This window comes from Helianthus annuus, chromosome 5 (genome assembly GCF_002127325.2).
Source record: "Helianthus annuus cultivar XRQ/B chromosome 5, HanXRQr2.0-SUNRISE, whole genome shotgun sequence".
Classification (NCBI taxonomy): domain Eukaryota; kingdom Viridiplantae; phylum Streptophyta; class Magnoliopsida; order Asterales; family Asteraceae; genus Helianthus; species Helianthus annuus.
The window spans coordinates 121,809,006-121,833,059 of NC_035437.2; the positions used below are offsets into that span (position 1 = coordinate 121,809,006).

A 24,054-nucleotide genomic window follows, 5' to 3' on the forward strand; every position below is an offset into this window, starting at 1 on the left:
ATCTTTTGCAGTAGTTTCACCATAAACACATAGAGTATCACCACTAGCTAGCACAAAACGAATCATCTTATCGGAACACACAACTTCAGCATGGTTTTCACGAAGAAAGTCCATGCCTACTATGACATCGAAACTTCCAAGCTGCATTGGAATGAGATTAATCGGGAATATATGATGGTTGAGCTCGAGAGTACAATCACGGAGCACAGAATTGACAGCAATGGTTCTTCCGGTAGCGACTTCTACTTCGAAGGGTGACGAAAGATAAGAGCGCTTACGTCTAAGGAGTTTCTCAAACTCAAATGACACAAAGCAGTTATCGGCTCCAGTATCAAACAAACATGATGCATATATACCATTCACGAGGAACGTACCATTGACCACGTTGTTGTCAGCTTGAGCCTGGCGTGCGTTGATGTTGAAAGTTCTGGCGTGAGCGGCTTGTTGTTGAGGCTGCTGTTGTTGTTGCTGGGGTTGTTGAGCTTCTTGTTTCACCACTCGGTTCGGGCACCGGTTTGCGAAGTGGTTAGGGTCACCACATGCAAAGCAGGTCCGAACATTGTTTGCCGGGGCCTGTGCAGCTTGAGGAGCTTGAGGAGCAGGTAGCAGGGCTTGGTTAACAGCGGCTTGAGCTTGCGTTTGACGAGGACCATAGCGGCAATTCGCAGTGAAATGCCCGTAAACGTTGCAGTGGGCACAGTAACGGCAGGCCACACCCACCGGGTGATGATAAGAACATGTAGCACAGAGTGGGTGGGGGCCGGTGTACGCACGCTTAGCCGGCGGCGCATTGATCACTGGCGCAGTGCGCTGTGGTTGTTGCTGTTGTGGCGGTACTGACTGAAGAGGAGCAGCATTGGTTGCGGCGGCGCAACTCTTGTTCTTCTTTCTTCTTCTCGAGGACTTGGAGGCTTGAGCAGTAGGGTTGTCGGTTGATGCGGTAGTAACTTGATGCAACGACTTGGATGGCTTATCCCAGACACCAGCCTTAACTCGCTTGTCATTAATCTCGGCAGCGAGTAGGTAGGTTTCCTCGATCGTTGCGGGTTTGGCGGCGAACACATAATCTGCAACACAATCCGGAAGAGCACGGATGTATTTCTTGATGGTCATCTCGGGAGTCTTGACCTGGTCTGGACAGATAATGCTCAGTTGTTTGAAACGGGCGGTGAGACCAGCGTTGTCGCCCTCCTTCTGCTTGATGGTCCAGAACTCATCCTCCAACTTTTGGCGTTCGTGGGGAGGACAGAACTCGTCCAGCATGATAGCCTTCAGTTCCTCCCACGTCAGCTCGTAGGCAGCGTCGTTCCCGCGCTTATTCCTTTCGGCTGTCCACCAGTCCAATGCCCGCGACTGGAAGACACCGGTAGCATTGAGAGTTCGAAGATGATCCGGGCATCCGCTTTGACGAAGGGTAACTTCCACAGAGTCAAACCAGTGAAATAAGCCTGTAGGGCCCTCTTCACCGGTGAACTCCTTCGGTCCACATGCCTTAAATTGCTTGAAACTGAACGGAGCTTTGCTGGATTCAGTGAGGGTTCGGGATTCTTCCGACGACTTGCTGGTGTTTTCGTACACCTCACTGACAGCTTTTGCTACAGACCTCGAGATGAGCTTGGCGAGACGTCGGTCTCTCTTTTCCTGACGGGAAAGGTTTTGGCGAATTCTCGATGATGATGACATGGTCTGCAATAGACATCGCCATAGGGCTCAACACAACGAATTCGAATCTCGCACGTCTTAGTTTACTAAAGCTTAGAATCACGTCGCATCTCACGTCACGTAACACATATAATCACATAAGCACATAATCATAGAGGCACATAAGCACAGAAGCAATTAGAGCACATAAGCAATTAAGCAAGTAGAGCACTTAATTTCCTAAACACGTACGCATTTTTATCACAGAGGCGGTCAGAAAACAGAAACCTATAACCGCAAGTCGAGTGCCGTTCGTTTTGCTTATCGGATAGCATCACATTGTATCGTCTAACTTAGTCGTATAGCGTAGCATAGCACACTGGTTTTGTTTAGATCACGTCAACAGGGATTTGAATCGAGATAGGATAGCAACAAAGGTCACGCAGATTGATAACAAATGGAGCAATCAACGAATCTTAAAACACGTAAACAGGTAAATCATATAAAATCAACGAAGCAACACTCAAAATCGGAAAATGGATTGTCTGCGGCTACTAGACTTTGACTAACCATGGCAATTTAACTATTCACAGTTGACTTGTCGTCACTTTTGACTCTAGGGGACATGTTTCTGCCTCGATTCTTGGGCGTTATGCATGCGCATTCTAGGCCATACTCGTGAGTTCAGGTCGTTGGAGTCCGTCAATTGCCTTGGCGAGATAAAATAAAGTCGGAATAACTGCCAAGGTTAGGGTTTCACCCCTAGCTCAGCAATTTCTTCCTTGTTTTAAGAAAATTTAGAGGAAAGTTTTCATCAAATTATGGGTTTCAGCCCTGATTTGGTATAATTTTTCCCCGTTTGTTGATAGAAAATCGCACAAAATAATTGGCAAAAGTTTGTAATTTAGGCAGGAATTCGCGGGTTTCACGCCTAATCCCGTCCAAATTACGAAATTTGGCTCGGAGTTCGGATGTAACGATAGAATAGAAGGAAACAACATAAAATAAGCACATAAACTTGGTCTCTTGGTTCCTAACTATAGTCTAGGTCTCTAAGACAGCGATCCGGACTAGATCGTGTCTAACCTAATTCCCTATAGTTATGGCTCTGATACCAATCTGTCACACCCCAACCGATGGCGGAATCATCGGGGCGCGGCACTGAGCGAAACAGATTGTTCAGAAGTTTCCACAACAACTATCATACAATTCAGTTATATAACACGTCCCATACCGTGTCCCAAATAATAACAAGTTATCATAGAAATCAACTAAACAATATGGGAACTGTTCCGACAACTCAAGTTTAATTATTACAGACCGAATTTAAATATTGTTTTAAGACTTCTAGACGGCTAACTATAGATCTTACTGACTACAGGTGCCAGTACAAGATCTACAGATAATTATGACCCTGGAGCAGGTATGTGGACACTGTCCTAAGGTCACAGGCTCCTAGAAGCTTATTATTGCCTCGCTTCCCTAGCACGCTAGTAGCTTAAACACCTGTCACATACGTTAAAATAAAAGTCAATACATATAATGTAAAGGTGAGTACACAAGTTTGATATAGCATATAAAGTTCGAAAAGTTTACGCATAACCAAGCACGTACACAAGGGCAAACGATGCATGTAAATTATCAACATGGGACCATCGATACCAACGACTTCGAGTTGACTGTCCGAGACAGTTCGCAATACATGATTACCACTGTAACCCATGCAAGTAATTGTCCTTAGCAACCCCCGTGTGAACGGGTGCTGAGTCCAAACTATAGTACTATGTTGCTAAAGCAGGCAGATAGCACTCCACGTGTAAACATAATAAACAGCAATCATTTAGACAAGTAATACATGCAAGTAGGTTAGCGTTCAAATAGTTTGTGTTGTTTGTGAATTTGATAGATTACGTATGTAACACCCAAAAGTGCTGAAAGCAAAAAGGGATCGAGTATACTCACAGTGGTTGATCGTGGATTGAGAGGAGCACTGAGAATAGGTTAGCCTGAATAGTTCGATAACACAACGATGAGTAACGCGGGAAAAGTAAACAATGTACTTGGATCGAGTAGGCCATTCGATCGAACAGCAGTTCGATCGAGTGGGCTGTTCGATTGGTTTGAAAGTCCGTTCGAACATCCATTCGATCGGCCGGCTGGCTCGATCGGCTGGTTCCTTCAAGTGGATTGTTTCTTCCTTTGATGTGAAGGATGTGCTTGTGTATGATGGTTTGTACTACCTTTCAAGTTGGCCGATCGAACAGCTGTTCGATCGGTTAGCCCAACCGATCGGCTAGCACTTCTTTGTTTTCAAATATGTCACTCGATCGGTTGGCATGTTCGATCGGGTGACATTCCAATGTTTCGAAAAGTCTAAGTGTTTTGAAGTGTAGTATCTCATGATTCGAGTAGTGATGATCACAATCGAGTGGCTCGATCGATCGAATAGAACTCTGTCAATATTACACTTCATGAGTTTGTGGGACTAAGTGCTAGTCGATCGGTTAGCCTAGTCGATCGGCTGGCATAGTCGTTCGGTTGGGCTGTTCGATCGAACAGCCTAGCCGTTCGGCCAGCTTCTCGATTCGGTTAACCTATCACTTAACACTTGGTTATTCCCGTTAATTGTTGATGTTTTAGAGATATTTTGACTACGAGTTGAACCACAAAGCTGAAGTCCCTACTTAGTCTACTGACTCGAGCAGGAATCACCCAAACTCGGTCAGAGACGGTTTGGAACCCAAGTTTAACGTTTAACCCGAAATCGGTATATCTCTCGGTAGAACCCGAATCTTGAACCATGTGTTTGTTTAGATTGATTTGTAAATCGGTTCAAGTCTCGTTTTCACCTTTTTGAGTGTAAAAGAGTTGAAAGATAGATGAAAACCCATCTTCCAATCCTTTTCCACCGTGAAATGTTAAGATCTTTGGAAGATTTTAGGTTATTTATGTGGAAATCGGTTAGATCTAAGTTATTCATGGTGGAATGATGCCAAAACTTAGTGTTCTTGAAGAACACATGATGACATCACCCAAGAACACCTAGATCTTGGTGATTTCATGGATGAAATCCAAGTTTTGAAAGATAGAAAGATGTAGAATCGATTAATGAACAAAAACGTACAAGGATTAGAGCGAAATACTTACCGGTTTGAGAGAAATCTGAGATTTAGTGAGAAGAAGAGGCTGGTCGGTCAGAGCTTTTCCAAAAGTGGAAAGCTTGACAAGGACAGCCCTATTTATAGGCTTCCAAAAGTGGAAGGGTCAGCTGATCGAACAGCATCCCTGATCGAGCGGCTGTCCGATCGAACAGCCTGTTCGATCGGCTAGCCTGTTCGATCAGGTTGCCCTGTTCGATCGGCTTGCCTGTTCGATCAGGTTGCCCTGTTCGATCGGCTTGCCTGTTCGATCAGGTTGCCCTGTTCGATCGGCTTGCCTGGTTTAGAGTGTTTCGCGACGATTTTTTGATATTTCGACTTCGATGAACGATGATTTGAGAATGATAGAATTCCTAATCAAATTACTTTTAGTCTCAACTACTATATCTAACATACGAGCATCCTTACAACCATTTCGGGTTCGATTTCCATTGAGTTTGATTCACCTTTGAGTCTTGATTGATTTTGATTGATTCACCACACACTTTAACATAAAAGTAAACATGCACAAGTAACACATAAGGCACACACACACGTATAAAAGCATTAAAATTATCCACACTTGAGTTCGATGATTGATTTGATTAGCTTGATTATTGATTGACTAGCTTTATTGCATTGTTACTTCCTATCATTCACAGTCGGTCGTTGATTCACAGTTCGATTATCGGCCGATTAGTTTGATTATACAACACTTACTCCAAATAATACGAAAATCAAAATGAAACTAAAATGAAATTAATCTTTATTGATCTTTAATTCCAATAACAGTCAACACTTGACTTTGACTTTGACTTTTGGAAAACACGGGGTGTTACAAACTGGAAGGAAAAAATAAAACTAGTGACAAAACTGTAAATTTAAGTGAGACAAAATTGTAATTTGATTGGACTAATGGGGAAGTGTCACGCCAGGGCTGTCCAAAAAGTTCGTGGCTCGGAGTTCGCTCGAAGCTCGCTCAGATTTAGCTCGGAAAAAGCTCGCTCGATGTGGCTCGGTTTGAAAGTGAATCTAGCTCGGCTTAGCTCGTAATGAGCCGGATTGGCTCGGTTTGGCTCGCATACCAGCTCGGCTCGACTTAGCTCGGATTATTTACGTTTAATATATTTTATATTTATATACATTATAATATCACCAAAACTTATTATTATCTACATGTGATTAGAAGTGTAATTTGATATCTAGACCACATTTAAAGGTTGATTACCATGCTAATAAATTTATATTGTATTTCGTTGAAATTAAGAACGTATTTTGTGTTAAACCTGATTTTCGCTTGTAATGTATTAGGTTGAGCTTATTTTTTATATGTTCTTTTGAATTACTGAATAATATGTTAGATTACTGAATTTTGAGAGCCATGTACTAATTTTTCTTTTCAATATCGAGCCAAACCAAGCCGAGCCGAGCCCGAGCTTAGATTTCCAGCTCGATTTCAAATCCGAGCCGAGCCAGCTCGGTTTATAATCGGGTTCGACTCATAAACAACCCTATGTCAGGCAGCTGCTGTAACACCTCGAATTTTTGCGTCCAATAATGTGTTAACACGTGTCATTTGATTACACGTGGCATTTGTATTTGATAAAGGACTAATTTTGACAAACCTTGAAAGTATGTAAATTCGAGGGTTATAAATGTCAACAAGGGTAAACATACTGTATAGTAACCCTAAATAAATGCTTGAACCTTCAAACGAATGTATCATAGATCGTACGAAAGCGAAACACGAAAGAAAGTGGGAGATTACAAGCTACAGGGGTTAACTGTGTCAACATGTTTAATTATACCTCTGAGTGACCCTTTAACGTTCCCAAGGCTTTGTAACGGTATTATACACTCACTAAAATATAATATATAAATTTCGCGAAGTTTCGTTATGAAACGAGAAAGTTACGATCAAATTCGTAGGAGAAGGGTTAAAAGCGTCAATAATGAAAGTGAAGGCTTTCTGAATAATTAATAAACTAACCGGGGACTTAACAACGCGGGTAAATAACACGAGGTCCTTAGTTGTAATTAACCGAGGGCCAAACCGCAAAGTTACCCCTTCAAACCCGAAAGGTCAGGTAAATCATTACGAAAGATTTCGTTATTAATTACCAGGATTTCGTAATCATGACAAAAGATTTAAAATTTCTGAAATCATAACCTCTCGCGGCCCGCGTGAGGTTTGGACTTAAGTTGAGGCGGGCCGCGAGCCACCTCAATTACGCGCCTGATGTTCTAAACTCAGGCGGCCCGCGTAAAAGTGGCATGGAATGTCCATGCGGGCCGCGTGGGACGCCCAGATGCAGAAAACTTGTAACTACTTGCCTCTTGGAGCCTTTGAACGACCAACAACCAATAAATGAGGCATGGGCACCCTATGCTCGACCCATATCACTTAGGAACACCTGCCCATGATCCATGATCAAATGTAGACTGAGTTGTGATGATCTTGAGGTCTTTTGAACACTATAAATAGCCACACTTGACTCATAAGTTCACCACACTTCAAACACACTCAACTGATCATTTCAAGAGCTCTCTAGCATTTCTCTGTGTTCTTAAGTCTTCTCTCAAGCTTCTGTAAGTAATCTAACCCTTTGTGGTTTCACATTTCCTTAGTAAATAGCTAAAAACCAAACCGTCGTAAATACGGTTTGACTTTAAAATAAATCAGTGATGGTTCAGTCTTATGACGAATCAAAAGTAGTTTTGAGTTGGTATTTAAGTGGGTAATAAACCTCTAAAAGGGTTCCCTCTGATCACCACTCTAACTATGTCAAATATCGAGTCAAACGCGCACTTAAAAAGTCAACAGAAAGTCATTTTGCCATTTTCTACATAATCTGAAATGTATACGTTATGAAACCTGTTTTGATGATCATAAAACATGATAATAAGTATATAAACTTGTTTGCGCTCGTTTGAATCGACCGTTTGCTATATTGACCCGGTTCGGAGCCGAATGTCGCTAAAGTTTGACTTTTGCTTTGACTTCAGTTCTGACCCGTTTTAGTGAGGTATAGATATACCTTAGGACTCTCTTAGGACCAGGTTACATGATGGTATAAACCTCTGTGATCGGTTCATGAGTTATCCGAGTCTTTTGCGCATTTTCGTTAATCGCCTAAAAGTTGACCGTAACGCCATTTTGAAAATAAAACGAGTATTTCGGACACGTGAACGGACCAGAACCTTGCTTATTAAATTATAAGCATGTCCTTAAAGTTTCACGTCAATCCAAGGTCTAGAATGAGAGTTATGCTAAATAGCGCAATTAAAGTAAACTTTTGTAATTAACGGCGCAATTAGCATAACGCCTATCTAAACCAAGAATTCGTCACCAAAACTTTTACCCACTGTATTAAAATAATATTTTGGGAATTTTAAAGATTTTTAATAATTTTTACCTCGCTCATAACCTGCGGTTATGGCTACGGTTCGGTAAATACCGAATATGCCCTTTTCGGCCAAAACTTGAGTTCTACAAGGTCTTTTGACCCGATTCCAGTTGCTACTGATTTTAAATTATAAATAAAGTATTTTAAGCTTTATAAGCTGTTCGGGAAACTCAGATTTCCTGTAGAACTCGAAAAGCCCTTTAAAAGTCTTTAAAATGACCGAAAAGCCCCTACGGGGCATAATATTAACTTAAACTCGTTACGGGCATCACGGAAGGTATCCTACTGATACCACAATCTCTTTAAGGCATATTGACTTAGGAAATAAGCGTAAGACTCTTATGGTAAACCGTTTCGCCTATTGCGCGCACGGTTCGGCTTATGAAACTAGTTTTCATAAATTAGCCGATACGGGTCAAATAATATTATTTGAACCCCAAAATCCAGAGTGTGAACCATAAACCCATGTAAAACAAGTCTCTGAACTTGTTGGGTCAGAATCACACTCCATTCTCGGTTTTCGCCTTTCACGCGATTAAACCGTATTCACATATCGAAACCAACCGGTCTAGGCTACGGCCAATATAAGGACTCGTTAGGATTCTAAGAGGTTAATTAAAACCTTCGTTCCAGATTAGGAGCCCCGGTAAAAGCTATCGGCGATTTAATCGAACTAAGGATATATACTTGCAAAGGTAAATACTTTAACTTATTTCCCCTATACGGGCTTGGGTTACGGTATGTTAATACCGCTTGATTGAGCATTATATTTTCCATCGCTTAGGTGGTTAATTAAATAATATGATCGGCTCATTTAAACAGTTTTGTTTCTTAAAAGCCTTTGGGGGGTTTAATGACCGTTGTCCCGGATATCCTTGGCATCATTTTACGAAATGGCCACGACCATCGACATCCCGGTGTAGGCGTACACCCGGTATTTATTGTCGACATTAAATTAAAAGACGTAGCCGTTGGTTTTTATACTACGGTTTTACGCAATGTGGTGTGTCTATAAATCTTTAACCCGGCACGACCCGGGCTACTGGACGCATAAAAGAACATGTAAAACGTTCACAAGATTTTTAATAATTTTCCCAAGTTATAAAAGAGTTTGTGCCTTGTGCATTCAAATCAATTTTAATAAACATTTTCAAATGTGTCAGTTGAATGTATTTACCAGTGTAAACTGACGTATTTTCCCCAAAAGATTAAGTGCATGTACTATACGAAATTGGCTGGTATAAGCTTCCTAAGCATCACGAATAGTCTCGCAAACTCGATGCCGTATCTGAATGAACAATATTTATTTATTTTGATCCGCTGTGGATATATTCGACTTCTGTAATACATTTGATATTACAATCAGAGGTTGAAGTATATATTTATCTTTAAGCTTCCGCTGTGCATTTATATAATTGTGTGGTTTGACTATATTGTTGCCAACATCGTCACGGTAATCCCCCACCGGGCCCACCGGTGAGACACGTGGAAATCGGAGTGTGACAGCTGCCTGACACTATTTCCATTGACCCATTCATGAGTAGATATAGTAAATGATAGCGGACCACTTGGAAAACTAGTATAGTTTCATCAAAGTTTTCCCTTGTAGAAAAGTCATATGCCCCTCTCATGAGAAAGCACAAACCCTATAAGCGTTCTGAGTTTAACAAATATGGTTTGTATCTTTCTTAAAGCCTTGTTTCACTACTTATAGGGTAGGAAAATACAGATAACACATAATCTTGCCATCTTGGATATGAACTAAGCCTATGGTTTAATGGACCGGTGACGATAAGCGACTTATAAGTATTGATGCGAAAGCAAAGTACTATACTGTGATATCCTTACCGGTGAAATCTTTCACTCGGTCATGAACCATGTTGCTACGAAAACCATGTGGGATACACTTGGTTTATATTTATATGAAGATACTAACAAAGTAAACGAGAGCAAGAAGGTTAGTCTAAACAGGAAAATATGAGATATTCTCCCAACCATGGTGCAAGTCTCACTAAAATATACAACTTAAAAGATTGATATGGGAGAATTGTTTTATTACGATTAACCCATTATGTGCTCAACCTAATTAGCAAAAAATTCCACCAATAATTCAGAAAACCTTAAACGTGAGCGAAACTTGAAATTGGAACAATTCTTTATGAGTTTTTTTTTAACGGCTAGTAACAATGTGTCAACCACCGTGACACCGGGTGCTGTGGCCAAGGTCGACTACTCGACCGCCGCCCGCCACCCTCTTGGCTCTCCCAGATGCGCGGAAATCCGACCTCCACCCGCCCGAAGGCATGGCAATGGAATAATCGGTAAAACCTCGTCTCCCATCCAAGACGAACCGGCATCACCCGTATTCGCCCTTCACCTGGATACCGCAGAAAATAATGGGGAGAGTGAGAGTTGAACCTGAATCACAAGGAACACCAAATTTTTCCTCAACCACTCCACCACTACCTCATTGGCTAATTCTTTATGAGTTACAAGTCTATTAAGAACTTCAAATTTAAACATTTTTTTACGAGTTAAAAGTCTATTAAGAACTTGAAATTTAAACAACTTTTTTATGAGTTACAAGTCTATTAAGAAAATGAATTAGCAAAATAACTTCCATTCAACTCTATGTAGGAATTTTAAATTTTGTTGTGCCATGTTATTTTGCTAATTACAACAACATAATTTTTATTTACATTTTGTCATCTAAAACTATTATCAAACATTGTTGATAAAAAAAGTAGTTTTATAGAGAGATAGATATGATACAAGCGCTTGGTATAGCTTCTGAAAGAGAGTGTCCAAAAGGATATTCTTACGTGTTTTACATTGATTGTAAACCATGAAAACAAACACTGACAATGGTAATGGTAATGATGTTCGGCCGTTATCGATTCCGTTAGCTACTGTTACCGGCAATCGTTATACAAAAAAAAAAACTTTATTGCGTATACAACTCCGTTTTAAACCGTCACGTCAATAAACCATAAAAAACTTATACATTACATATATTGATGTTGTTAGAACGTCGTCATCAGTTCGGTTCGTCATTGTAAAGAACGAAAAGATTAACTATATTTGACACATTCGAATAAAACTTATACCAAATCGTAGTGCCTGTTGCAACGATATATTCGAAAGTTTATTTAAATCGTATCTTTTTTTCTTTAAAATTACAAAATAACAAGTTGCTTAAAAGTTACTAATTGTTAGTGATGGGTTTATCTTCTAAGTTCCAACAATATAGTGAGTTAATTTAGGATAAACCGAAAAAAAAGTTAATCTTTGCTATTTATCATGAATACATGATCTTTAACTTATTTTCTTTAATTAATTAATTAATAAAACAACCACAATCATTAATCTTAATCATGATCTATATATACACACACTCCTTTCACCAGATATTTATCCACTTTTGATTTTCAAACAACACACAGCAATAATCAATCAATCAATCATTCATTCATTCATCAATGGCGAAACACGAAGATCTCCCCGTTCCACTTTACTCCAAACTTGATGAAGTTTACGGTGATGGATCACAACTCGAAGAAGCTCAACTTCGTATCTCTCTTCTCAACTCCAAATTCGAGCAGTTATTCGGTCATCCTCCTCAAATCTATGCTCGTGCTCCAGGTTATTCATCGTTCGATTCTGTTTACTGTCCGTTTTGCGATTCGAATACCTAATTTTGTTGTTGATTTAATCGCATTGCATAATTGTTGATGGAATTTAAGTGGATTTAAGTTCGCTGATTTTGTTTTGTGTGTGATTTGCGATTCGGATACCTAATTTTGTGTTTAGTTTAATTGAATTGGATGATTGTTGATGTAATCAATGTTTAAGCGAACTTAGATAAGGTTCTTGTTCTTTTAACTTAACTGATTTGTGTAGTTATTGGTGTGATCAGTGTTTAAGTGGATTTAGGTTTAGGTTAAGTGGTTGAGATTTGGTATTTTTCGATATGGATTTGAGCAATTTTAGTGAAAGTTGATGACTACTAAAGTTGGAGAATTATTTGATATCATATTCTTAATAGTTTCGTAAGGATTTGTGTCGAAAAAGTTGATCCATCAAGATGTGGAAAGGAAGAATGGGATCCTGGACAAGGATAGGAATAAATGCAATCTCAGGTTTCATGTTTGTATGAATAAATGATCTGATAACTTGGTCCACCAAAAGGTTACTTTAAAATAAAAGAAAAAAAAAGAAAAAAAAGAAAGCAGAATTCATTATGAACTTTAGCAGTGTAAGATCTGAAATTTAATAATATTTTATTTCCAGTTGAAGAGTAGGGCTGAGCAGTATATGGTTCAGGACCGTCAGAACCGCGGAACTGAACCAGAACCGCTAGATCCAAACCGTATTTTTATATATAGGGTCCGGTTCTGGTTCTTAAATTTGGGTAAAAACGATTCCCGGTTCGGTTCCGGTTAAAACCACGGTTCCGGTTAAAGAACCACTAGAACTAGTTGGGGTTATAAATATTTAAAACCTTATATTATTAATGAGTTTTTCAACATCATACGACCATCCTAATTCTTATTCCCTCCTCTTATATTCATTCCACCATCTCATCTTTCATCTTCTAATTCTTCTCCATCTCTCAACCCTAACCCTAATTGCTATCATACAAGTTCATCTCCATCAACACCCTGCAAATACATGTATGCTATTCTACATGACCTTTTTTATGATTGAATATATTTTCTTTCTAGATGTTTGCTTTCTGATGCATATAGTTTTCTGTATGTGAAAATAAAAATTGAACAAAAATAATCAAATCAATGTTGATCAAATTGCAAATGTGTATATAAATAGTGTATCACTTGGTAAATATAGTAGATGCATTACTGATCAATCTATTCACGTGAATCAAATACAGTAGATGTATTATTCGTTTATTTTTTTTAATTGCTATCACTTGGTTTCATTTAAATGTTTATGAGAAGATTTAGAGGATGAAGATCGAATGAAATTTGAAGATGTTAGTTTTAATTGTTAACACGATGGTTGTAATAGTTTTATTTAGAGTTTGTTTTATGGCTTGAAATTTTTTATTGTTGTTTTGCTACTTTTATTTTGGTTGGTTTGAACTTTGAATGTTGCAACTCTTAGTTAATGTTTTAATGGTTTGATTCGTTTTTATTGAATTGTTAATTTTACGATTTAATTATCAATCGGTTCTCGCAAGAACCGTTTACACGAGAACCGTTTAACCGGTTCAGAACCGAACCGGAACCGTTATAATATGGTTCGGTTCCGGTTCTTAAATTTAGCAATTAACGGTTCCGGTTCGGTTCCAGTTCGGTTCGGTTCGGTCCGGTTCTGAACCGTTGCACAGCCCTAGAAGAGAGAGGTAACTCAAACCGACATAATAATAAATCCATTGAAAGGGGAAACTTAACTGATTAGGTTATTGTTCTTTTAACTTAACTGATTTGTGTTTGGTTAGAGAGCATTGCGTAATTATTGATGTAATCAGTGTTTAAGTGGATTTAGGTTGGGTAAAGTGGTTCGGATTTGGTGTTTGTGATAGAGGTGATTGATTTGGGAGTAGCGTATTTGATTTGATCTTTTTTAGTGAACAAGAAATTGATGGATTCCTATGAACTGCTAAAAGTAGAGAAAATTTGGTAGGGTATTGTTAACAAATTTGTCACAAAAAGTTGATCCATCTCTGTATGTGAAAAAGAGGGAGATTCAGATCCTAAAAAGCAGGATAAGAATAAAGCAATCTCATGTTCGTATGAATAAATGACCTGATAACTTGGTCCACCAAATTAACTACTTTGTTGGCACCAAAAGGCTACTTTCTTTTATATAAAAAAAAAAGCAGAATTCATAATGAATTTTAGTGTGTCAAATCTCAAATTAAATTGATATTTTATTTATAGTTAAAGAAAAGCAATATAATGTATATATGTGTGGGCCATCGGTATGCGCATATAATGTATATGTGTGGGCCATCGGGGGGGCAAAAGTGAAAGTGCACTAATTTTAACGTTATTTTACTAATTTCGTGAAAATAACGTTAAAAGCTGAGGACGGTTAATCATGCATCATGTGGTGGTGTTGATAGCTGAAAGACAGAAGGGTACATGCACTAATCGGTCTTTGTCCCGATTGCTGAGTGTTATGTGCCTTATGTCCAAGGCTTGATGCAAAACTACTATCGAGCCGGGGGTCTCACTGGAAGCAGCCTCTCTATTCCTACGAGGTAGAGGTAAGGTTGTCTACATCTTACCCTACTCAGACCCTACCTTTGCTTTGCTATTGGTGGGATTTACTGAGTATGATGATGATGATGATGATTTCCAGTTAAAGAAAGATCTAACCCGAACCAACATGAAAATAAATCCTGAATCCATTGAAAAGGGAAAAGAAGACTGAAATAGGTTTACTAGGACCCAAGGTTATTAGACAATTGCGATCGGTAGTAGTACCCTTTTACTGAACGTCTGAACCATGTGTAGTGTGAATTTGATCAGACCTTTAATTACCAAGTTTGACTATGACTATTGTAGTGGAAATTATCAGCATCAGATAAACATGATAATATATAAAATCTTTGGTCCTATTGACCAGGATGACATGGTGATGGAAAAGTTTTATCTTTTAGTTCACATTTGTTGCTCACTGTGGTGGTCTATTCATGTTTTTATGGCATTTTGCCGTTTTATGTTCTCTTGCTGGCATTAAACTTTTGAAATATTATATTGTTGTTGGGATTTAGGAAGAGTGAATTTGATTGGGGAGCACATTGACTATGAGGGGTATTCGGTGTTACCCATGGCAATTAGGCAAGACACGATAGTAGCTATTCGGAAAAGGGACGCAGGGGAATCTGAAAAGTTTCTTACGATTGCAAATGTTAATGACAAGTACACTGTGTGTACCTATCCTGTCGATCCTGACCAGGTAAATAAATGGCTCTTTTATGTTGCAGAAAACACAGATGTTGTCTCATCTATGACAGCAACATTGTTTAAGGAATTTTCTTGTTATTGTAGGAGATTGACCTGAAGAATCATCGATGGGGCCATTATTTTATTTGTGGGTGAGTGACTACAAACTCTGCTTAACTTGCTACACAGTGTTAGGGTCTAACAGTAATTATTATTGAATAGTTGATATGCAAGCATTAGATACAAAGGCTTCTATGAATATTTTGTATGTTGCAGATACAAAGGCTTCTATGAATATGCTAAATCACGAGGGCTTGATCTCGGTTCACCAGTAGGGCTTGATGTTATGATTGATGGAACAGTTCCTACGGGTAAAAATTCTGTTCGAAAACATTTGTAATATTGTAGTCAGTATTAAATATTATTTATTTCACTTAAGTACAAATAAAATAATTATATCCCTTTATGTTTTTGCTTGATCTCTTTCTTGCCTATACAGGGTCTGGGCTATCAAGCTCTGCAGCATTTGTGTGTTCTTCTACAATTGCCATAATGGCTGCCCACAATGTCAATCTTCCCAAGGTATTCTCATCATATCTGAATCTGCAAAATTTATAAGTTTTTTATAGTTTTTGCTTGTCAAGTATGTGACGTTTATTTGATGCTTCTTATCTATTATCTATTTTAAGAGTAACTAGAATTAGCTGCGTAAAACTGTGCCAAATAGCACTAAAGCCACACCACTGCCAACGACCATTAACACTGAAGTTGCGGCGTGCTAATGCGAAGAAATTAGACCGAAAAGTCAAACATAGACTTAAACGTTGAACCACACACGCATGTTGCGCCGTGTTAACTTGCAAAATTTAGAATGAAACGCAAAACCGTTGAACCACAAACGCATGCTGCGCTTTGTTAACCCGCAAAATATAGAACGTAACGTATAACAAATTTGCCAAAGACGAAAAGTATAGGGGACCAGAATTGAAAATAAAAAGTTGTGAGGTTAAATTACAAAAGATGAAATGTTTTGGGTTAAAAGTAAAAAATCAAATTTTGTGAGGTTAAATTGCAAAAGATGAAAAGTTTTGGGTTAAAAGTAAAAAATCAAATTTTGTGAGGTAAAATTGCAAAAGATGAAAAGTTTTGGGTTAAAAGTAAAAAAATCATTTTTTTTTGGAAAACACCCAAAGCATGAGGTACAACACCATTATGCATAGAACAGTTGCAAATTAATAGTATGTAAATGTAAATATGGCACCCTTTCAAGTGCCTGCAAAATGTTATGTTACTTTAATTAAACTTTAATTTTATTATCTCCGCTGCAGAAAGAACTTGCTCAACTTACATGTGAGTGTGAAAGACACATTGGGACACAATCTGGTGGAATGGACCAGGTACATATGTAATTCATTTTTCCGTTTGTATTAAACGTATGATGCCTTCATGTCATAACTAAACTGTTTTGTTTACTGAACTAGGCCATATCCATTATGGCGAAAACTGGGTTTGCTGAGCTCATAGATTTCAACCCGATTCGTGCAACAGATGTGCAACTTCCAGCTGGCAGTTCTTTCGTGATAGCTCATTCATTGGCTGAATCTCAGAAGGCAGTAACTGCAGCTACCAACTATAATAATCGGGTTGTTGAGTGCCGTTTAGCTTCTGTAAGTCCAAAGCACTTTCTTTGTATTCTCTCTGTTATTTTGCTTGTTGTTACGGCTGAAAAAGATTGGCTCTATAATGATATATAAAGAAGTCTGTTAAAATTATATTATTATCTTTTTCTTACCATCATTGCGTTTTTGGAAAATTTTCAGATTGTACTTGGTATAAAACTTGGAATGGAGCCGGAAGAGGCGATATCGAAAGTGAAAACACTTTCAGATGTAGAAGGTTTATGTGTATCCTTTGCAGGCACTCGTGGGTCTTCTGACCCGACCCTCGCTGTTAAGGTATTGGACCGCCAATATGATTTTAACTAAAACAGAAACAGGACAAGTGGGTGGAATGTGTCGAATTTTACCAAAAGCATATTTTAATACATTCAGTCTCCTAGATCATCGTATTTATTATAATCATTTTGTATTGAAATAATATGATTATTGTCATCCACTAATTACTATTACTATTACAGGAATATCTTAAAGAAGAACCATATACAGCTGAAGAAATCGAGAAAATCACTTCTAAAAGCTTGGCTCTGATATTCGCTGACTCAGCTTCTTCACTGGATGTGCTAAAAGCTGCTAAACATTACAAGTTATTCCAGGTAATCTTTATCTAATCTGAAGCATGTCATCAAAAAGATTTTTTTTTTCAACTACTCTTTAACTTGTCTCCCATTTATCTATTTTCTAAATTATACATTGGCTTGGGTAACGGGTCCATGCGGGTAACTTGTTGGTACTGGTTAGGTTGACCCAAAATACTTTTTGTCCAAACGTTCTTATATATAAATAAATAACAGTTTAATTATGATTGCGAAAGCTAAATTAGTTAGTACAATTTCTGAATAAAGTAACTTATGAGATCTTTAATGATTTTAGCCTTTTGACCCATTTGGCTGAATTTTAACCCAGTTGACCCATTTCAATCAGTTTTTTTTTTCATTTTACTCGTTTGACCCGTTAGCTTAAACCATGACCCAAATCAAAGCATGCATAAGTAAATAGGCAGAATGACGAATGTTTTTACATTTGTGTTTTCAGAGAGCCTCTCATGTGTACTCTGAAGCGAAGCGTGTATATGCTTTCAAGGATGCTGTATCATCAAATTCTAAGTGAGTAATTAATTCTTATAAATCTAATATAAATTAAAAAAAAACATTTTTACATTCATTTAAAGTTCAGATTTGGAAGGTAACTTTGGAAATGTTTTTACAGTGAGGAGGAGAAGCTGAAAAAACTTGGCGACCTTATGAATGAGAGCCACCATAGTTGCAGTGTTTTATTTGAGTGCAGGTATACATCTAACATACACACATGCATCTTTGTATGTGTATATACTACATCCTCATTAGTGAAACTTATTTTGTATGTAATTCATGAAACAGTTGTCCTGAACTGGAAGAATTGGTTAAAGTTTGCAAAGACAATGGGGCGCTTGGAGCTAGGCTTACTGGAGCCGGATGGGGTGGATGTGCGGTTGCTTTGGTCAAAGAGAACATCGTCCCGCAATTCATTCTAAATTTAAAGGTCACTTCTATAAACTTAAAAAATAAACGTTTTTATTTGTATCATAAAGTATGTTATTTTCTAGCAATTGATGGATTGAAATTGTTTGCAGGAGCAATTCTATGATTCTAGGATTGAGAGTGGAATAATCAACAAGTGTGATCTTGGTCTCTATGTGTTTGCTTCAAAGCCTTCTAGTGGAGCAGCCATATTTAAATTTTAATTTCAATCTTTTTCATCTTATTGGTATAGTGTGTGTTCCCAGTTAAGTTATTTTCTTTTTTTCGTATAGTAATTTGTTTAATTCGATGTAAGAACCTAAATACGCGCCAAACATTCTGCAAATTATGTATGTCATGTCTTTATCAGTGTCTGTTTTGTGACATTTAAAAGAATCTGAGCAAACATGACTAGATTTTAGTTTTTGGTTAGAGATTATTATCTGTCCCGGGCAAATAACTATATATTTTGTGACATTTTGCAATAGCAAACATGGATGCTGGTAGTAGGAGCCAAAATGGAATCCAACTACTGTCAGCAAGAAGCTCAACAAATTGTTAATGATGCCCAAACCGATTGGTACCTTTTTGGTTGATTTGGATTCTTAGGAGAGCTTGTTTGACTTCTAGAGTCAACATATCATGAAGTCGTAGATCCATAGCTGTAAACCTTGTCGTCCAGAAGAAAGTGTCGCCCATTCTAACCTCTCAATTTAGACCAGGGTCCATCTTGATCCGTCCTCAATCCCCGTAACTTACCCTTTTCCATTTAAACCATTTTAACACGCTGGAAGATAATTGTAGGCTTGTAGCCTAAAATGATCCAATGGAGTATTATACATACTCAAACTGACCCAAAATCAAGTGTTGTGTCTTGGTCAGTTTTGCTATGCATATGTAGAAAACAATAGCTAGTTTAATATATTAGACATTTTGGTTTGTATTCTTATTTCATTATATATAAATGAGTGTTTTTTTTTTTTTTTTTTGTAAATTGTGTTTAGTTATTAAAGAGTGATTTGACATTTGGGGGGGGGGGGGGGGGGGATATAGGATATAGGTAAACTGAGTGTGTTTTTCAAATGGAAACCATCACCCTTCAATAACTTAACCACAAAAAAACTCGCTTCTTGCTTAGGGTGTGCTAAAGAACCGGAGAAGAAAATCAAGATTTGGGTTATTGAGCGATGCAAAAAACTCGCTTCAAGCTACTACTGCATTTGTTGGATTCGGTCTAAAAGTTGTTTCTGTCTTTGTTTGATTGGGGTACAATATAAAACTAAAACTTGTTTGGTGTTGGTTGGCCTAAAACTAATGTTGGTTGAGTTTGATATTTTTTGTGATGGTTTATTTTGGGAGCACTTTTGGGATATATGGGCTAATTACTTTGCCCAAAATCCTCACAAAGTGCATGATCCCAAAATTCTCAAAACATGCATGATGATTTGGCCAGTGGCCACCAACTACGGAGTTTAGGAACCTATAAACAACTGACAACATATTCATGAAATGGATCATTATAAACCGAAATATATATGAATCCATTAGTTATACGTCAAAAGATCAAATACAAATACCTTTAGGAGTGTTTGTCATATAAGAATAGGAGGTGTAATGGAATGGATGATTACGAGGGAATAAAGAAAAGTGTGTTTGGTTGGTCAATGGAATGGAATCACCCATTTCAAAATGCATTCCATTCCCTCAAAATCATTCCTTCCAACCCCCATGTTTTTTTTTTCCATTCCATCCCCCCTTGCACCATTCATCAACAACACCACAACCCACCACCTTCGCCACAACCCACCACCACCCACCACCGACGCCATCGCCGCCACCCGCCACCACCTCACCCCGACAGCCACCGCCGCCGCCACCCACTCGCCACCATTATCACCCACAACTGCGACCAACCGCCAACGACACTTGCCGTCGCCGCCCACCACCAACGTCGACGCCACCACCAACACCACCAACCGTCGTCGCCGCCACCTCTGCTGCCACCCTCCACCAACGGCCACCTTGCCACCACCACCACTCGTCGTCGCCGCCGCACCGCCACTCGCCGCCACCACCACCACCCATCGCCGCCGCCGACACCCACCACCGCCACCTATAACCACCCACAATCACTACCACCGACCACCACCACCACCACTCACCGCTGATTTTATTACTCCGTTTTTCTTGCCTACCGAACAATACACAATAATAACTCATTCTGTTCACACAGTAACCAAACAAGACATGGAATGATAATGATCCATTGCATTCCCTCGTCCATTCCATTCCTTCGTCCATTCCATTACCCCATACCAAACTGACAGTTATAGAGTAATTTTGATAATTACCTTACAAGATCAAAATTACCATACAAGATCATTTGTAGAGTAATTTTGATAATTACCCTACTAGCAAATAATTACAAAAATGCCACCGCGTTTTATTTGTTTTTTCATGCCTTTCGTACGTTTTATACGATAAGACTCTTTGTACCTAACCTTAACTCTATACACATAACCTCTTATCCAACTCAAGAACATCTCAACTGTCACAACCCCCGACCACACCCCTAGATGGGAGCCGTGAACAGTTAAGTGGTACCGGTGGTTATTTTGAAAATACTGCAGCGGAAATTTTCAACAGGACCGTGAGTTAGGAAAAATTTCAGAGTTTAGAAACACCGGATTTTATTTATTAAATAGATGGGAATAAACTCATGTTTCAAAAAGGTAGCTTTAATAGGGAAAACCCAAATACATAAAACAGTGTTTCTTAATTTAATTGATAAAATAAGCCACTTCTTTAAGCCTTTCAGTGTCTATCACAACTCTTGTTCCGATTTACTGTAGTCACCTGAAACGCGTTTAAAAACATTTTATCAGCAGGAAATACTGGTGAGATCATTCATTTGTATAAAAAAACACAGTGTTATAATTGCAGCATTAAGGGTTTTTACATTTGTTTATATCTTTCAGTTATTCAAATCAGTATTTGTCACTCGGTGGCAGTTCCTGTGACTGTGGTCATATCACTATTGGCCCTCAATTGTCCAATAGAAAAGCTTATTAACTAGTGTATACGAAACCCCACATACCGACAGTAATTTCAGAGTACAAAAACTTGATCACTGTAAATTTGGAAAACAAATAGGGTTTTGCAAATTATTTAAGTAAATGAGAATGACTCACTTTGCAGAATTAGGGTTTTGATTTAACAGGACTCCTGATTCTAAGCCTCTTGAATAACAGTAAATTTATAGCTCCAAGTCTTCTGATAATTAAGCATCTACTTTATCAGTGAATTTAAGCCTTCTGATTCTAACCCCTAATTTCACATAATGAAATCCGTATTAGTGTATAAACCCAATTCAAACCTTAACGATACTCACAGGATCAAAACCACAACGTGATGACAAAGTATAGCCTATTTCAGGCAGCACTTAAACATCCGTTGATTTGGTTTCGGATCGATTGGACAGGGTACCTTACTAGTGATTAGGGTTTAGTACACTTTCTACGGAGCAGAGTTTCGAGGTTTAGAGGTTCTGGCATTAGAACGACAGAACAAGAGAGAAAGAAGTATCAATTTCCGATAGAAACTGGTGCACTAAATTCATCCTAGACCCGACCTTTATATAGCCCAGGCTGGTTTCTCCCGAGCGTCACGGGAGGAGACATGGTCTCTCCCGCGTGTCACCTGGAGGGTCAGCCTGGCCTAGGTTGCCACGTCACCCAGGTAGGTCTAACACGTGGCAGATGGGTGTGACACGTGTCCTCGGCCGCCTTTTTTGTCCAATCGTGCGTTTTTCTCGATTTTCGTGCCAATCCTTATCGCGTATGCTCAGGTCTTGATCCTAAATAGTTCGGTTTTAATTGTGAGTTTAGTAAGGGTACTTTTGTGCAGGTTGGTTCATCAACCGTCAAGTTTTCTTAACCGTTAAGTTTTCTGATTGAGTATACAAGTTTCATCGCGCGCATTTGGGGTTTTGATTACGGGTTGTCGTCGGGAATATTTTTGAGGGTTGTTACATCAACATGTAGGGCTTTTAGGTTAGAATCTCACTTAGGATGGGGGAGTCTTCTTTTCCATCCATCCCATCCTTTTTAAAATCATATTACTCCTATATTAATTAGCAAAAAGGTTTGTGAGAGAGTTTTTGTTCGATTTTTTACAATTCTTGAAGCATGAGATGCAAATAATTTAAGTATCTTTGGGAAAGTTACATAACGTACCCCTAAAAATTACAAGATTACCTTCCACTTTCACTCAACTTATTATTTAAACCTTCCCATATGTTTTTTAACTTTTGTTTGCCTAGCCACACATTGACATATGACACCAGGGGCGTAGCTTAGTGTAAAGTGGGGGGGGGGGGTGCACCCGTCCCCCCGAATGTAACGCCTCGCTTTTTTTCGTAACTTTCCTTAATTAGAAAGCTTGTCTTGTATTTCTATTTTTGGAAACTTATTTCTCTTGTAATCGTATTTTATTGTATCGTTGTAAATCCGAGACTTTGATCGTAATAGAATTCACTATTTCATACAAATTATACTTTGTTTATACTTACACGTCTTAATTCATTCATGCATTTGATACGTTATACACGATTCTCGTAGACAAATGTGCAACTTGCAAGCAAATGTCGTATACACGCGATCCATACGTATCAGACATGCTTATACATCATTTTGACACTTACAAATACTTAACCATGATTAATATACTTGTTTTATGCTTAATTATATGATTATAAACTTAAAACACCTTATTATATGCATTATACTTAAGTTAAAGGGCTAAACTTGTCAAAAAATCAAAGAATTGCACAGCCTTAGGCCGCTACACCCCACGGCAGCCTAGCCCCATTTCCGTCGCGGCCCGCCAAGGGGTCGGATCCGTAGAAAAATAAATCATGCTCGCTGATTGGGTTATGTTGTGTTTTCTTGCCTTAAACTCCCACCTAATTGCACCTAATACTCACCTAACTCAAACCCTAATCCCTCCACTATATAGCCAACCTCTCATACACTCATTTTCCACTTTACAAACCAATAATCACTCCCAGAAACACTCTTAATCTCATTTAAATTCCAGAAGTTAAACAGAAAGTTCAAGACATTCTAAGTGAGTTCTAGCTCACTTCTACTATAATTTCTCGCTTATTTCTTCTTCCTTAGCACTTGGATAACCTCTAGGAAGGTTTTCACAAGATTACCTTGGTAATCTAAGATGAAACCTCACCATATTTGAGGTCCAAAGTGCATTAAACCTTCTGTTTTGTTTTATCTTCTTGTATGTTCATATTTTTGTTAATAACTTGGTGGAATCTCATACCCACCAAGCTCACAATCAAGTCTATGGTTATGGGTTTGTGATGAGGTGATTACCATCGAAGTTTCGAGTTCAAACACTCATTATAATTCTCTTTATACATGACAATATCAAATGATGAAAGCAAGCACAAGTCATCATCTTTCATATGATGAACTTGTGACTTGTGAAGTGTGAACAAATGGAAGCTTTGGCTTTCCAAACTAAGTTCCACTCCTTCATTTTGATGTGTTGGTACTAGAATCAAAGTGACTTACTAGAATCAAAGTACCTTAGCCTCGTCTAGCCTCCCTCACTTAGTTAATTCTTTTCATGATGTGTTGGTACACCCGGGTTAGAGAGTACTTGGTCACTTGAGCTTATGTTAGATAGATTTATTTCTTGTTATTCATGACCCTCCGAACCATCATTGTGGTGGTTTGTGTAGTGGTGAATCATATAATGAG

General features: G+C 38.5%; 1 protein-coding gene across 2 annotated transcripts; it reads left to right on the top strand.

Moving 5' to 3' along the window:
* The first annotated feature begins 11,396 nt into the window (after positions 1-11,396).
* Positions 11,397-18,706, top strand: LOC110940986 (galactokinase). Of its 2 annotated transcripts, none has more exons than XM_022182566.2 (13): positions 11,397-11,827; positions 14,928-15,112; positions 15,205-15,251; positions 15,340-15,470; positions 15,599-15,681; positions 16,428-16,496; positions 16,581-16,766; positions 16,920-17,054; positions 17,237-17,371; positions 17,811-17,881; positions 17,985-18,062; positions 18,155-18,296; positions 18,388-18,706. In XM_022182566.2, the coding sequence occupies exons 1-13, from the start codon at positions 11,665-11,667 to the stop codon at positions 18,496-18,498; spliced, it is 1,536 nt and encodes a 511-aa protein (XP_022038258.1). In that variant the 5' UTR covers positions 11,397-11,664; the 3' UTR covers positions 18,499-18,706. The 2 variants fall into 2 exon arrangements, with proteins under 2 accessions (XP_022038258.1, XP_022038259.1); XM_022182567.2 differs by having other exon boundaries at positions 15,376-15,470.
* Positions 18,707-24,054: the final 5,348 nt, after the last annotated feature.